The following is a 16,864-nucleotide window of genomic DNA, read 5'->3' as shown; positions in this document are numbered from 1 at the left end:
CGAGAGAGAAGAAGAGAGAGAGAGAGAGAGAGAGAGAGAGAAAGAGAGAGAAAGAGAGAGAAAGAGACAGAAAGCTTCTTTGATCGTTTGCACGGTCGAGTTTTACAAGTGAGTCTAAATAAGTTGGATGAAATTCTCATGAACGATCACTTCTTACTAAGATAGAATGTAATATTACTATTGCCGAATAGTGTTTCGTAATAATATTGCTAAAAACCAGCCTTCCCAAAATTACCACAATTATCAAAATTAATAGTTCATATTTTTTTGAGAATTATTACTATTATTCTTATTCTTATTTTTATTCTTATTATTACTATCCTTATCATTATTATCATCATGATCATGATTATCATCATCATCATCATGATTATTGATATCATTATTATCATTATTATTATTATTGTTGTTATTGATACTGTTATTGTTATTGTTATTCTTATTACTATTATTACTATTATTACTATTATTACTATTATTATTGCTCCTATTTACGCTTTAAATCGTTTACTATCGATTATAGACTCTAAATATCACAACTCGATAAAAATGAGAAAATGGTTGGATAAGAATAAATCAATGTCGAGTAAGAGAATGCAAAATGCAAGGTCCGACTGATGACGAAATGCACGAAAGTGAGCGTCATTCGACATTCCTTATGACGTCATATCGAAACGAGAGAAAGCCGTTAAAAAAAAGATTGCTTTTGGTACGTCTATGTGTCGTTAAAAGGAACTTCGTAAATTTAACGTTGGCAGTACTGAGTTAATGTGTATGAAATTCTACGCGTGGCAACCTTGATGTCTACGGCCAATCAGGCAATGTTGTTTCCATTTGCGTTGACCAATCAGATGCATTGAACGCCAAGACCAGAATGCATTGCACATTGAAAGAATAGCGTGAAAGTGGGGGGAAACGGTCTAGAAAGTCTCTCACGGCGTGGCTTCGTTCTCTTCGTTGTCGAGCGGCGTAGTGGGTGCCACCACTTTTCGAGGACGACTACGAAACGAGCTGCTACGTATCTAGCGCGAAGGCGAAGGAGAGGAAAGAGGAGGCTTCGATCGGTAGACGTGCCTTCCTCTGATCATCCTCAACCAGTCTCACGCGTAATAGAAAATATGGCGGGAACGGAGACGCCAAACGTAAAGTCCGACATAACGAACCCATCCTCTGAGACAAACGAAAATAATGCAAGAGAAAGGAACGTTCAAGGCGGAGGTGGAGGTGGCGGTGGAGGTGGTGGAGGAGGAGGAGGTGGCGGCGGCGGTGGCGGCGGAAGTAACCGTGGACCTCGTGGTAGAAAAGGAGGTACAAGATTTTCCGGCGGACGTGGCGGTGGAATGATGGGTGGAAGAAACGATGGACCGGTAAGAACGTTCATTTTTCTTTGCTTTCTCTTTCTTTCTCTGTCTTTCTCTCTCTATATATATGTGTTTGTGATATATATATATATATGTATGATATATATGCATATATATATGATATACATATTTATGCGACGAGATCTTTGAATATTGGCCACAATGCGTCTCGTTTCGCGGCCATCTTTTTTATTCTGTCCACGCGTCGTTTCTTATCGATAATTTTGTGCCCTTCTCAGCATGCTTCCTAATAAAAATTACGATCAGAATTTAACATTTTTTTACTACGTAACTTTTATAGGATTAAAGATTATATATATATATGGAATCTATATGAAATCGTTTATAAGACTATTTGAAATAAGACGCATATCGTTTTTGTTCACGATCGTTGTTTCTCAATGTATTAACTATATCAACTTTATATATTATTTTTGGGCTTCTCTAATACCTCATTTTATACTTATGAGTTGTCCTGTTGCGTACCAGCTAAAGTAGTTTAGATATATTGTTTCATTATTCGTAAGATATTATTAAAAGATTTCTAACTTATTTTTTTATTATCTAAATGCATAACATTACCATATGATTATATGTAATTTGTAGAACATTTTCACTTGAAGAAAAGTAGATTCATCGGGTTATCGATCTTTTTTAGACGCCATTAGTAATCTTACAGAATGGCACGTCTCAAAATGGTTGCATACCGACGCGATGCTTCTATAGATGGCGCACTATAAAGGAACACGTGTTTCTAATATATATTTCATATGCGATAAATTATGTTGTATACTTGAGATTTTTTTTTGTAAATGAGGAAAAGTTGAAAAGTGTCAATAAATTTATTAGTTTTATACTTCTTGTTAGAGATATTTGATAAATAAATTCAATAAAAATGTTTTAGATGAAAATGAGTGATTCCATGATAGATGGTGGCTTAGATAATACAATGTCGGAAGGAATGGGAGGTATGGGAGGAATGGGTGGTATGGGTGGTATGGGAGCTCGTGGAGGCGGTATGCGTGGTGGTAGAGGCGGCAGAGGTGGAGACCGAAATATGGGAAATCGTTCTCAAGATGTAAGTTTCTAAATTTTGAAGTAAGAGAATAAAGAAAACTTTTGGACGAAGATTTTAGACATTTTGTTATAGGATCGATTAATGGAACGGATAATGGCTATAAGTGGCCCTACACATGAGTTGCCACCTCAAGAAACTGCAGAAAAGAAATTCAGTGGTCGTAATCGCTTATATATTGGTAATCTTACAAATGATGTTACCGAAGAAGAAATCCAGGCGATGTTCGCACAGTATGGTGAAATATCCGAACTATTTGTGAACAAGGAAAAGAATTTTGCATTTCTTAGAATGGTAAATTACTTTAATTTTTAAATACTTTATACGCGTTATGATATTTTGCTGATATGATTAAAATAATTACCGTTTGATAAAATTATGATACAAACTTAATGGCTGTAAATTTTTTATGATTGTATTAACTATATATATGTATATCAGTAGTCTTCTTAAACGAATTCAATTCTAATACAGTTTGTTTATTGCTTATCTTAGGATTATCGAGTAAATGCAGAAAAAGCAAAACATGAGTTAGATGGAACTATGCGTAAAGGTCGTGCTCTTAAAGTACGATTCGCTCCTCATTCTTCTACGATAAAAATAAAGAATCTCACTCCATGGATTTCGAATGAATTGCTAGAGAGGGCATTCAGTGTATTTGGAGAAATTGAACGTGCAATCGTTATTGTTGACGATAGAGGGAAGTCTACAGGTGAAGGTATCGTTGAATACTGCAGAAAACCATCAGCGCAACTTGCTTTGAGAAAATGTACGGAAGGGTGTTATTTCCTTACTGCGTAAGTTTATTCAAAATGATTATTTAACTATCTTTATGAAGCCCCGAAGCCACGCTTGTGATAAATATTTCTTTATCAGCAAGTGCCGTAAATATTTTCTAGGGGAATAAAAAAATATATTCCACATATATAGGAACCATGGCAGATTATTATTCTTTGTGCTGTGTGCCAAAAAGTGGAATACAAATTTATTTATTTATTTATTTATTCTTTTATTATTATTATTATTATTATTATTATTATTATTATTATTATTATTATTATTATTATTAAGAACACTTATTTCCAAAAAGATAATGATAAATATTTATATTCTAATAATTTTAATTAATTTCAGATCTCTTCGGCCTGTAGTTGTCGAACCTTTTGAACAACAAGACGATATCGATGGTTATCCTGATAAAAATTTACCACGTAAGAATCCCGAATTTTTCAAGGCTCGTGAAATTGGACCAAGATTCGCGCAAATAGGTAGTTTTGAACACGAATATGGAACAAGGTGGAAACAGTTACATGAATTATATAAGCAAAAAGAAGAAGCACTAAAACGAGAAATGGCAATGGAAGAAGAAAAATTAGAAGCTCAAATGGAATTTGCAAGATATGAGCATGAAACTGAATTACTTAGAGAACGTACGTATTTGATATTTTTGTCTTAAAAAAAAAGTAGATCAGAAGCTTTTAATAGTATTATTCACATTGTAATTATTATTTACAGAATTACGTATGCGTGAAGCTGATAGAGAAAGACAGAAGAGAGAATGGGAAATGAAGGAACGACAAGCGGAAGAACAGAGAACACGAGAAGAAGAATTAAGGAGACGTCAACAAGAAGAAATGGCGATCCGTATAAGACGGCAAGAAGAAGAACTACACAGGCGACAACAAGAAAATAATTTGTTCATGCAGGTGAGTTTGAACAATTAATTTCGTTTTCCTGTCTCACTTTTGATTTTTTTTTAATTAAAAAAATAAACCGTTAGCGATTAAATAAATACTTAATTACAATGCATTGTCCGGTATAATGTACTTTATAAAAATCTAATGTTTAACGATACTTAGGGCTCTGCTCCTTTTATTTTTAAGGAGCAAGCGATGAGAGGTGGTGGTGCAGGCGGCGGTGGTGGTGGTGGTCTCGGAGGCGGAAAGAATTATGATTCCGTTAGTAATAGTGATCGCGACGGTTATGGCCAACCAGACGGTAAGTTAATTTTTTTCTTTAACTATGCTTATATTGAATTTGAATGATTTGAAATTGCATTGCATATTCGTCTATTTGAAAAGAAATAGAATTTTAATTTTATATGTTCAACACGTTGCTGCAAATAACGGTTATAAGCCATCTTGCACATGACGATTGACGTTCAATTTCATGTGGCAATAATAAACAATTAAAAAAAAATGTTTCTAAACACGATCGTCAAATTAAGTGTGCGGCAGCATGTTAAGAAACAAAATGAACATCTTACGGGACTATATCATTCATTCATTTTTATAAATACTCACGCATATATATAATTGCTTATAACATCTGAGTCTACAGCAACAAATGCTAAAATTTCTTAAATATTAGTTAATAGCAGTAGTGGAATGATTAAAAGTTGAAAATCATTTGCAATCACATTGTAAATGTTTTTTTTTTATTGTTAATTACAGGTGGAAGCAGTATGCCAGTGGTAATGTATCTTTTGCATTTACAATTTAGTTTTATAAGTTCTAATCTATATCTTTACATTTCTATCTTGAAACGTTTTATTTCTTCTTCTTTCTATATTTTTTATTTCTACTTTGACGAAATAATCACAAATAATCACGACTACATATGCCGCGAATCCGTAAATCGGGAAGATCAAACTACAGGTTTTTTTTTGCATGAAAATATTGGAGCCAGTTTGATAGAAACTGCCACTGCCAATATCTCGATATTTTCTAGTGGTATATTCCATAATATCCCCGTGAGCATGCTGTCTGATATAACAGAGTTCTAATGTCTGCAACACTGCCAGATGTTTTATTTATTTTTTTTATTGATATAATTCTTTTTTGAACACACATAGACACATACACACATACACACACATTCGTAAAATTATTTCGTAATAATATTTAAGAGGCATTAACATGTGGAGGCGTCAATGAGCATGTAAAAACATCTCTCGTTATATTGGGTATCGAAAGATATATAAGTAACATCCATTAAAATAAGAAACATTCTGCATATTAATTACTTATAACAGTTAACAACTATATGTATATATTTATATTTTTTAGAAATATTGAAATACGACGATCAAGACAATAATTTGTCATTTTTAAGCATTATAACACTTCTTCAGTATCTTCATTCTTAAATCATGCAAGATGTATTATACGATAACATCTTTTAAATATTTTTTAAGATAATGTTCATGGGTTATATCAAGGAATTGAAGTGGGGAAAAAACATCGCTATTTTTTAAACGCGTCATACTTCTGATCTCGAATTTTCTTGAAGGTTTTTTAGGGTTGCCCAAGTTTCTACATGATTCGATAATCTAAAATTTTCTTTGCCGCCTTTTTCTTCGTGATGTTTTCTTAATTTAATTCGTTAGGATTGGGGAATATATATCTATCGTTTTTTGTGATTCTACTCTCGATCGAAAGCACGTCAATGTGTGAACGTATACATATGCATGGAATAATAATATATGTGCCCATTTTTATGTCATTTTCTTTAGGAAAATAATATAATATAAAGAAAAAAAAAAGTGAAAGTTATGTTCACGAGATCTGTGAACTTTAACTCGGGGGTAAAGATATCGTAATCGGTGATTTTATATAGTACTTAAAATATATTTTCAGATCGTTGGGGGAAAAAAATATATATACACTTAAGATCTCTAATTAATCCATGATCTATGTAAAGAAATTCTATAAAGAAATTTTTGTCTTCAATCGTAACGATCTTAACTTTTCTAACTTAGGACTGAAATTGAAACTTGCTGCGTTTGGTCTCTCCACATGCTTGCAGACAGGAGACTCTGTTTTTTTTCTCTAGTTCAGTTAAGATTTAGGTGTTCATCTACTATGGAACTTCGAATTTTCTATGAATACAATATTTTTCTACTGAAATTGATTTCGTATTTAATTTTCAATTTTTAATATTAAATATATAAGAAATACTTTTAAAAGGATTAGTTCCATAGTAACTATTTGCTGACCAAGCAATGCCCAATTTTATCAGACATTTTAGAGAATGTTTTATACGTTTACTCTCACAGTTTTATTGGATTATATAAATCTCTTAATTTTAATGTCGCCCCCTCCCCTCTATATATATATATATACGATATGTTCTTTGTGAATAATTCTTTTAAATGAACTATGTGAAATATGGAAAATCTCTCTAGAGTCTGTATAGTACGTAGAGTTTGCTTGGAGATCTTGATCAAATCTCCTTGCTCCTCACACCGTGTTCAGACTCTAAACACTAAAAATTATCTGTCCTTGGGGTAATACTACATATAATTTAATATTATATAAAACTAAAAATCAAAGGTATATTGCTAGCACTCGATACTTTTTTAACCATTATCAAAAATGAAAAATATTAAATCTGACCTCTCTTAATATCGCTATAAAACTTTAACTCTAATATAGTATACTTTTTTCAATGTGAATCTTTATCAAAAGAGAAGGGAAAAGAAAAATGTTTTGAGAAATCTCTAATGAATGAAATTTATGAATAATTTTTTTTCCCCGATTTGAAATAACATTCACGTTCTATTTTGAGTATATCGTTTAAATACTCAATACTATATTGCATATGATTTTTTTGTTTTAGCGAAAACTACTTCTAGTCTAAGAAAAAATGCTAACAGCATTTTAGAAACATACTATTTTAAACTCTTCGATCACGAAGCGTTGTTGTATCAATGCGTTTTATATACTTCAAGACCTAAGCAATATGGTATTATGAATAGACATTTTCGCGTTAACATAATCTAATTTTAATAACGATCATGTACCATTATGGCTTCTCTTTCTAAATACCTATGACAACGACGAAGACGAGACTACGTACGCTCTCTAAACAATATCCATCATTGTGTCTGCGTTGGGCATTTGCTTGGTCTTATTAAGAAATCGATGTTTAAATAAAAAAAGGAAAATATTTTATATACATATATATATAGAGAGAAACTTCCTTTGAAAGACGCTGATTAAAAAAAAAAATAAGAAAAAACATTAAAGAATAATATGCGTCTAAAAGTGAATCGATATATTAATAAATATATATCTCACGTATTCCAATATGTTATATCAATTATAATACTACTACTACTACTACTATTAGTACTACTACTACTACTATTACTACTACTACTACTACTACTACTACTACTACTACTACTACTACTACTACTACTACTTATACATATTATATAAACCACGCACGCAACATCTAACATTGTGTTTTCCCCTTTCTTTTCTATGTGATTTGACGAAAATTGTGACGATGACCTGTGCGCTGCTGTCAAACATGTGGATGGTCGCCCTGAAAAAACGTGCGAAAATCTATTTATGGTACATCCAAAACTCTGTTCTCGGTGTCCTGTTCTATCTGAATGAACACACGAAAACAAACAATTGTACCGTTCACGTCGGTGATCATATCTCAACGTACTACTCTTTCGGACGCTACGACATCATTAACAAAAAACAAAACTTCTTGACGAAACCTAAAAACAAAAAAAAAACGAACCAAAATATGGATCAATCGGGATATCGTTCCGCGTGATTTATTAATTGCTATATAATATCGTGTATCGCATATATCACATTTGCTGCGAATGTTAGGATCCAAAGTCGTTTATGGACGCATACAATAACATGGATCGTGGTAGTCGCGGTGGCTATAGCGACGATCGGGGACAAATCATGGATTTGATGGATATGAGAGTAGATATGAGTAATATGGGTGGCGGTCGTGGTGGTAGTGGCGGAGGTGGACGTTGGCAAGGAAACGATCGAAATCGTCAAGACGATTATCCTAATAAAAGGAGACGTTATTAGAAAGAGAAAGAAAAGTATGAAATAAAATTTAAGATAGAAAAGCAAAAGCGAAAACAAAGAAGAAAAGATAAAAAAGCAAAACAAAAACCGCGTAAAATATTACACCTTTCTTCTCCATATCTCTATCTTTAATATCTCTTTCGAGACATACATACAGATCATTTTCGTTGTGCGATTCGCTTCATTCTTGATACTATTTCTCTTTCTATCTCTCTCTTTCTCTCTCTATTTCTATCACTATTTCTATCTATCTTTTATAATGACTGGAATATATATATGTGTGTATTATATATATATATATGTGTGTGTGTGTGTGTTATATATACATATATATATATATATATATATATAAACCGATGAATGAATAAACTCTTTATCTATCTCTTTCTTACTATCTATCGGAATCTAAAGAAGTAGATCATGCCTCTTACGTCCGATATAAATAATGAAACGAAGGGAAAGAAAATTAGTCTTCTTTAGAATCGATGAACAACGATATGTAGGGAAGAAAGGGAAGATTAGAAAAAAGTGTCAGATATATCGTCCGCATATGAAAAAAAGGAAAAAATGAATACAAAAATATTGAAAAAAAAAGGAAAAAAAAATAATGAAAAGAAGAAATGGAGTAGTAGCTTCTATGAGAAAGTAGATCACGCAACGAGATACAAAACGTATGTGTGTGTGTATGTGTATATATATATACATATATATATATATATATATTATATACACACACAAACTGTCCGATGTTCTCTGCGCTCGAAATACTTTTGCTGGAAAAAGAAAAAGAACAAAAAAAATATCGAACTACAAAATATATATTTATAATTTACGATTTTCTAAGTTAAGGCATTAGGTTATACATACATAATATACATACATACATACATAATATACAAACATACATGCATACATACATGCTACGTATATAATATAGATTGCATTTTTTTCCCTTTTGGACCGAGAACGACATACTTCCATTTTCCTATTTTTCGAGCAAAATATCGTATAAAAAGGAGAAAGATTTATATATATATATATATATATATTATATATATATTATATATATATATATATATATATATATATATATATATATATATATATATTAAAATGTGTACGTTTTAAGGGTTTGTTTCGGTGCGCATGTACTTCAAAAATAATCATGTGAGAAATCTAAAATTGATATATTTGACATTAACCAAAACTTTTAATCTCTATTCTCTCGGCAGACATTAAATGTACAATTTCTATTTCGTGCTCTTTACGAAGTGAAATATACTTTATATTGTAAAGTAAAGTTTGTTGTACGCTTTGAACGACGGATTAATTTCATCGAGATTACATTACATTGGACTTTTGTGAAAAAAAAAACAAAAACAACAATAAGAAAAATGAAATAACAAACGAGAAATCATCTCATCTGACAAAAACTATAATTTTATCAATAAAGTTTTATGAACATATAAATATCTCGAATCTCTCTTTATGTGATTTCTGCAACTAGAGTCGCACAAGAGACGATCCTAACATGAACTTTTATATATGATTAACTCTGTTTTTCTTTCTTTATATATATATATACACACACCACACACACACACACACAAAAGAAAGTCGTGCGAACGATCTTTCTGCAGTAATCTCTCAATCACGAGAACATTATGATTTTTTTTTTTTCTTTTTTTTCTTTTTTTTATGATCCGTAATGTTTTCTACTGTCTCTTTATTTAATTGTCATTAATATTTTCTATCTTTTAGAAAGATATGGGAAAATCTAACCTCGCATTAAACATCGTTAAAAAAGTGTCTTTTTTCGCAGATTAATTAAATTAATTTACCCGTGTTCAATAGACCGTTTTATTTAATAATCAACCTTGATAATGATTATATAAAGAGGAGTTGAATGTTAATGCATAAAGAAAATAAAAAAAAAAATTAAAAAAAAAAAAAAATAAAAAAAAAGAATTAAATTCGATTAGATAGATTATATATACGTACCGATAAAATATGTTCTGAAAAAATGAGACCCTTGAGTAGTATTTCTCCGTATATATTCTTATAGACAAGATATTCGGAGGCGTCCGTTTCGTATCGTTATCTTGTTAAACTAAAACTAACTTTTCTATGAAGTTTATTTTATTTGACCTCGACTACATATTTACATGTTATATTTAAAACATATACATATATCTTATTATAAATTCTAACTTTTTTTCTTTAATTTTTTTTTTATAATAGAATATGATATATATATAGATACATAGATTTAAACATACATTATATTATTTGCTTAGTTTTATATCTTTTTTATTATGATTTTTTTTTCTATCCATGGAATTTTATTTTATTTCATTTTATTTTATTTTAGTTCGTTTTATTTTATTTTATTTTATTTTATTTTATTTCGTTTTATTTTATTTTATTTTATTTTATTTTATTTTATTTCATTTTATTTTATTTTATTTTATTTTACTTCATTTCATTTTGCTTTGTTTGGTTTTGTTACGTTTAATTCCCCTTTTGTTTCATGTCCGATAGAAGGAAGTATTAATGAGAGAAAGAAAAAGAATGAAATAACATCCATTTTGTTACACGTATTAGTATGTTATGATTTAAAATATTATGATTTAAAATAGAATAGAAAATTACGTATTTATTATTATTTAGCGTCTCCTGTAAGTGAATCGAATGTTGTAAGATAATTAAGATTACGAGGAAAAAATTCGTTGATTACGAACATATCCTTTTTTTGTTTGAAAAGAATGATATGTGTAATTATCGATATAAACAAAATCTACAATAATTATTCGGAGAGAAATGAAAGACAAATTTGTCGTTCGACGAAAAATAGAAAGGGAAGAAAGAGGAAGATATAAACAATATGTTTATTCCTGTTATTCGCTTGATTGTAAAATTATTTTATTATCAAGTTGAACGGACAACAAAATTCTCTCTCTCTCTGTTGTTCGTGCAATTCTCTCTTACGAAAAATGAGATGACTGACTCTGTTTCTCAAAGAGTACACCTTCATTAAAATGCCTGCGATTACAGTTACAACAATTCTACATATGCATTTGTAACACTGAATGATATTAATCAAGAGTCTTTTAACGGAGGAGAGACAGCACTCACAAGATAGGCTTACTTACTTGAAACTGCTAGTCAATGTGAAACTACCGTCACAAGGTGAGTAGATTTTGATAACAAATGTTATTAAGCATAATTTTATTTTAACATTTCGGGTGGGACGTTTGAGAATGAATTTGTGGCAAAAACTAAATAGCGAAATATATTATTACCATTATTATTATTATTATTATTATTATTATTATTATTATTATTATTATTATTACCATTATTATTATTATTATTATTATTATTACCATTATTATTATTATTATTATTATTATTATTATTATTATTACTACTACTACTACTACTACTACTACTACTACTACTACTACTACTATTATTTATTATTGTTATTATTATTATTATTATTATTATTATTATTATTATTATTATTATTATTATTATTATTATTATTATTATTATTCGTTTAAGAGAGATTATTACCTGTTTGTCATTTACAGGAAAGAGCTGTTTGAATTTTTCATTGATTTTATAATCTGTGTATATACATATATGTATACATATTGTCGTTTAATCCTTAATTGCGATTGATAGAAAATTACGACGACGATTATAAATCCCGATAAATCTTATATTTTCCATTAAGATGAAATACGATACTTAGACTGCATAAAAATTGTGAGAAGGGAATGTTTTTATCTGATCCAATTTTCATCAGCCTAGACCTTGTTTATTTCTACTCAAGACAACCGACCTATCTTTGCTCATGCTTTGACAATGGTTGTCTGGGTTTGTAATTGTGATCTGGGCTGTACAACTGAAAACAATATTTGACGAATAATCGATTATACCAATATCGTTTATTTCTCTCTTCTTTGGGGGTGTAATGTCGAAATTATGAAAAATAAAGTAAAGAAAGTAAATAAAAAAAATAAAAAACTATATATACAAAAAAAGTATCTATATATATGTATACGTCTTAACTCTGTCGGAAAGATTTTTACTTGCCACAAATCTGAAAAGAAATTCTAATTGATGATTATAATCAATAATTATAATGATAATTATTAAAACATATATAATGTGTTGGTGTTGACCAATGAATTATTAAACATTGATATATCTCGATTAAAAACGGTATCTACTAACGAAAACAGTCTCTAATATTTATAAAATAAAGTTATTGATGGAACCATTTGTTATACATATATTTTATCAATTTCTGATATCTCTAAAGTGTGAAAGATTAAAAACTTGAAATACGACAAACTTTTTGCCGTATGTTTAATTGATATATAAAATTAATCACTAAAATACCTGATCGCTATTGTGACATTATTTATAGTTATAATTATTCCCTCGAGAATATATCAAAAACGATAAATTAAATTTGCAAATTTGTAGGGAAATGTAACTTTCTTTTAATTCTTTAATGTGACGGTAACTTATTATAATTATGTATGGTTGCAGATTATAGCAGCTGCTGGTTGAAGAAACAATTTGATTATCGTTATCGAGGTTAGTTAAATTAATAATACAATTTCATTAAATACATTATTTTTAAAAATTAGATAGTAATTGTATTATCGCTTTGATTGTAGTTATACTTACTGGAATGAAGAAATGTGTGATCGGGAAAGCACATGATAATGGAACATGTCCAGGATGGGGAAATTAAGGATTTTTAAAAGTATGTATTTGATAGCATTAGATCAAAACTAATAACAGAAACTACGTCTAATTTTCTCTGTAGTCATTAATGAACGAACATTGGTCGAGCGTAGATATTAATGTTTGAAAACGTTCGATGCGTTTCATTGATCATTCTCTTTCGATAAGAAATCTTATTTCTAATTTTCATTCGTAGAATGTTTGAATGTTTATACGTATATCTATTTTCTTAGAATTGATATTTTTCATATTCAATTATTTATGTGATGAACACTTTCAACTGGAATTAACGATGATAGTATTCTCAACGTGTTCTGATATTAACGTAGTTGAATTTTTCTTTTTGCTTTCTTTTTTTTTTTTTTTTTTTTTTTTTAATGCAAGGATTTTTATTCAAGAATAAGTAATAATCTAAGTTTTTATTTTTTTTCAATAGAAATGAGAAAATGCTATCGAGTCCGTATTCTATATCCAGAAAAAAGTATAACACTGCGCATGGAAATATTTTATGGAAATAAAGGTAATAAATCAAATACATAAAACAAAAAATTTAGAAATTTCGTTATTTCTATTTTAAAATGAATTCACAAATAACAAAATGATGATTCCTTTCGGGACTGAAGACTGATGACAAACCTTAAATCCCAACGTGTAAATCAACTGAAGTTGCAATAACCTTTTATACATTATTTTTGCACGATACTACTTTTGTTTTCTAGAATCATTGTATGTTACAGATTTCACATTGAATTACAAATTGTTGGAAGGAAGAATTTTCGTGGATGATGGCGATAATGATACAGTGGTAATTAAAATGATTTCAATTATTACTTTGAATAATGAAAAATAAAACTTAGTAAAAAATACGATTATGATACAGTTTCAGATTATGGCCAAAATCTATCCGTAAATATATGTTTAATGAAATTATTACAAGTATGTTTGCTATAGTTCGATATAAATTGTTACGTATCTATAGTAGACCACAAATTCGTAACTTATGACCGCGCTATTGGCGATCGAGAATGCCAACGAAGCTTCGCGCAACCACGGTTGGAATTTTGCCTGGAATCTGGAATGTAATGTCATCGTATGTTCTCCTCCATTGTCATGGAAGATAATATTAACTGATGAACTATTGGCTAGAGTCCTGATATTAAAGATGACAAATCACGTTCAAAAACTGATACCTAAAAGACAAAAATCTACGAATCTTCGTATCTGATTATTTTACATTAAAAAATATATTATCCTATTGTTTGTTATAGAATGAAAATAACTGAATCTACATAACGAAGAGATATATGAGCTAAATAAATAAATCGGTGGCCATTAATAACAACGTTTAGTTAGAAGAGGATTCAATTATAATTATTAATTAGTAAGAAACTTTCAATGAAAATTATTTGTAACAAATAATTATGAACTAACATTTACTACCTTCATAAATGATCCTTTTTTCGAAGTATCTACGAATATTATTAGTTCTTGAGATATATTACTCTATGAATGAAAGGAATGTTTCTTCTTTACTTTGTGTGGCACACTGATCTATATAATTTTTTGAAAAAGGATGAAGATGTTTATCTATATAAATTATTTCTAGAATATATTTGTCATCTATTTGCTACCATGCTAACTTTATATATATCTCCAATTGAAAATAGTAGAATCGAAGTAAAAATTGTTTTAAAGGAGATAGAATGCACTTTCCTTTTAACCCCTTTGCTCTATAATATCGTGTAAGAGTTATGCATATGCTTTTTGCAAGCCTTATAAATATAAGAAACACGAGTTTAGACTCATAGTACGTATATTATAGAACTACGTAAGTAATATATAGGATATAAGAAGCATTTTAAGGTAAATCGAGAGTTATACTTGTTAATCGTCATCAGACATTGTCAAGCATCAGAAAAACACGAGTGAGTCCGTTATTGAATTGTTACAGATGCATTAGAAATTTTGTCTGCCGATTGATTTTAGCATGTGCCGTCACGACATAAATCATAGTACAAGGATTAATATACAATTTATCAAAATGGCTGTGATGTAAATTTAAAATTAGAATTAATGGCCACCGATGTACATGATTGTGAGAAATAAATGAAATTTTTTTGATTTTTAATATATATATGTGTATATATATAAACACACACACCTCTTTGTACTTCATTTGTATTTCAATAATGGGGAAATAAAAGGAGCAGGGAGGGGTTGGAAAAGGGAGTGTCTTGTCTCATGATTTGAACGATCATAGTAAAATGTGTGTGTCGTGAAAAAAGCTTCGACAACATTTTTATTGTTAACCGCAGAAAAAGCCATATACACTTTCACACGAAATCGATCATAGTTTATAATAATATCGAAAAATTTACGGTAATTAAACATTGTTGTACATAAATATAAAGATGACATTGCACGTTCTCTCATGTGTGCCAAAACTGTACAAAAATTATTCTTGAACATTTTCCGCAACACTCATTGAACAACTTATTACTCGGTGAGACAAATGGCGTATTTTTTTTCTTTATTCATTATTATTTATTATTATTATTATTATTATTATTATTATTATTAGTATTCATTATTATTATTATTATTCATTATTATTTCTTTGTTTCTTACGTCTCCATTAGTAAAACGTCGCACTAATTGCATTTCTGAGGTGCGCATACATTTTAGTATTTTTTTTTTTATTTTTTTTTTTTTTATTTTTTTTTTTTTTTTTTTTTAAGAGCTTTTGTCTTTCGTATGAGATGCGATATATTTCAAATTGATAATCAAATACACGGCCGGAGCGGGTGGAAGGAACGATTTTTGGTGTTTTTTGCGCTTCTATAAGTCTATCTAAAATCTATGTATTACTTTTTTTTAGCTGCGACGATCAAGTGCCGAACCTTTCTTTTTTCTTTTTTTCTTTTTTTTTTTTTTTTCGTTAATTTTTTATTTCTTTCTCCTTAATTTTTTCTTGGTGCTAGTCGAGTAAGTGTTATTTATTTTTTTTTTACTTAGCACGCATTTTTCGTCGTTAATCGTTTTCTTTTTTTTTTATTTTTTTTTTTCTCTTTATATCGCATTATTCAGTACAATTTTTTTTAACAACAGCAATTGTTTTTTTCTCTTTTACTTTTCTTTTTTATTTATTTTTTTTTTATTTTTGAAGTAAATCTCTTTTCATCGTAAATCTCTATTAAATATTATGTATAATATATCTCATCTAGAATTCCTTTGCAGTGACTTCGTTAGTGCAATTTTATTTTTTCTATATCATCGTATTGCTTTACACTTGCTTCAGGGAGACATTTTTTCCCCCATTTTTATTCTTTCCCTCTTTTTCCTTCCCCCTTTTTCACTCTTACAATCGTCTCACACATCTCTTGTCTAGAATTTCTCTTTTGTTTTTGTTTTCGGTGTCACCAACGCTTCAATTAACTCCATTATTCGTTAATACTTATTAAATATTCTTTTAATTATTGTAGATCACAGACAACTTGTTCTTAATCCATAAAAACAATTCAATTATTTCTTTCTGTAAGTTATCAACGCATATGGTGTACGCGCGTGGCACAAACAAGATGCTTTGTTTACCTTTTAGGAATGCTCGCGACGAATCATTTTGAAAAATCAATTTAAATAAAAAGGAATGTGTATATATATATACACATTTATATATATATATATACACACATATATATATATATATATATATATATAAACAAAATTGGATATCGAGCTCATGAAGAAATCGAGATCGGTGAGAACTCTAAATGTTTTCGACGGAAGTAACTAGCTGATATTTGCACAGT

The 16,864-nt window shown here is 29.4% G+C and overlaps 1 protein-coding gene and 1 long non-coding RNA gene across 6 annotated transcripts; both read left to right on the top strand.

The window, feature by feature from the left end:
- Window positions 1-913: 913 nt before the first annotated feature.
- LOC118448072 (protein no-on-transient A) lies at window positions 914-9,312 on the top strand. 4 transcript variants are annotated; one of them, XM_085657029.1, is made up of 9 exons: window positions 914-1,367; window positions 2,266-2,439; window positions 2,512-2,730; window positions 2,932-3,233; window positions 3,571-3,866; window positions 3,952-4,142; window positions 4,296-4,434; window positions 4,890-4,909; window positions 8,082-9,312. In XM_085657029.1, the coding sequence occupies exons 1-9, from the start codon at window positions 1,119-1,121 to the stop codon at window positions 8,286-8,288; spliced, it is 1,797 nt and encodes a 598-aa protein (XP_085513155.1). In that variant the 5' UTR covers window positions 914-1,118; the 3' UTR covers window positions 8,289-9,312. The 4 variants fall into 4 exon arrangements, with proteins under 4 accessions (XP_085513155.1, XP_085513157.1, XP_085513156.1 ...); XM_085657031.1 differs by having other exon boundaries at window positions 4,323-4,434; window positions 8,073-9,311; XM_085657030.1 differs by having other exon boundaries at window positions 4,320-4,434; window positions 8,073-9,311.
- A 1,405-nt stretch (window positions 9,313-10,717) lies between these two features.
- LOC146872981 (uncharacterized) lies at window positions 10,718-15,187 on the top strand. 2 transcript variants are annotated; one of them, XR_014982188.1, is made up of 6 exons: window positions 10,718-11,477; window positions 12,855-12,902; window positions 12,986-13,074; window positions 13,492-13,575; window positions 13,793-13,860; window positions 13,936-14,317. It is a non-coding gene; the product is annotated as an uncharacterized LOC146872981 (long non-coding RNA). The 2 variants fall into 2 exon arrangements; XR_014982189.1 differs by lacking the exon at window positions 13,936-14,317 and adding an exon at window positions 14,324-15,187 and having other exon boundaries at window positions 10,741-11,477.
- Window positions 15,188-16,864: the final 1,677 nt, after the last annotated feature.

The sequence above is a fragment of the Vespa mandarinia genome, chromosome 5 (assembly GCF_050613455.1).
Source record: "Vespa mandarinia isolate Hongniang chromosome 5, ASM5061345v1, whole genome shotgun sequence".
NCBI classification, from domain to species: domain Eukaryota; kingdom Metazoa; phylum Arthropoda; class Insecta; order Hymenoptera; family Vespidae; genus Vespa; species Vespa mandarinia.
Note: the sequence above shows the minus strand (reverse complement) of the source record. Positions and strands in the feature narration are given on the sequence as shown.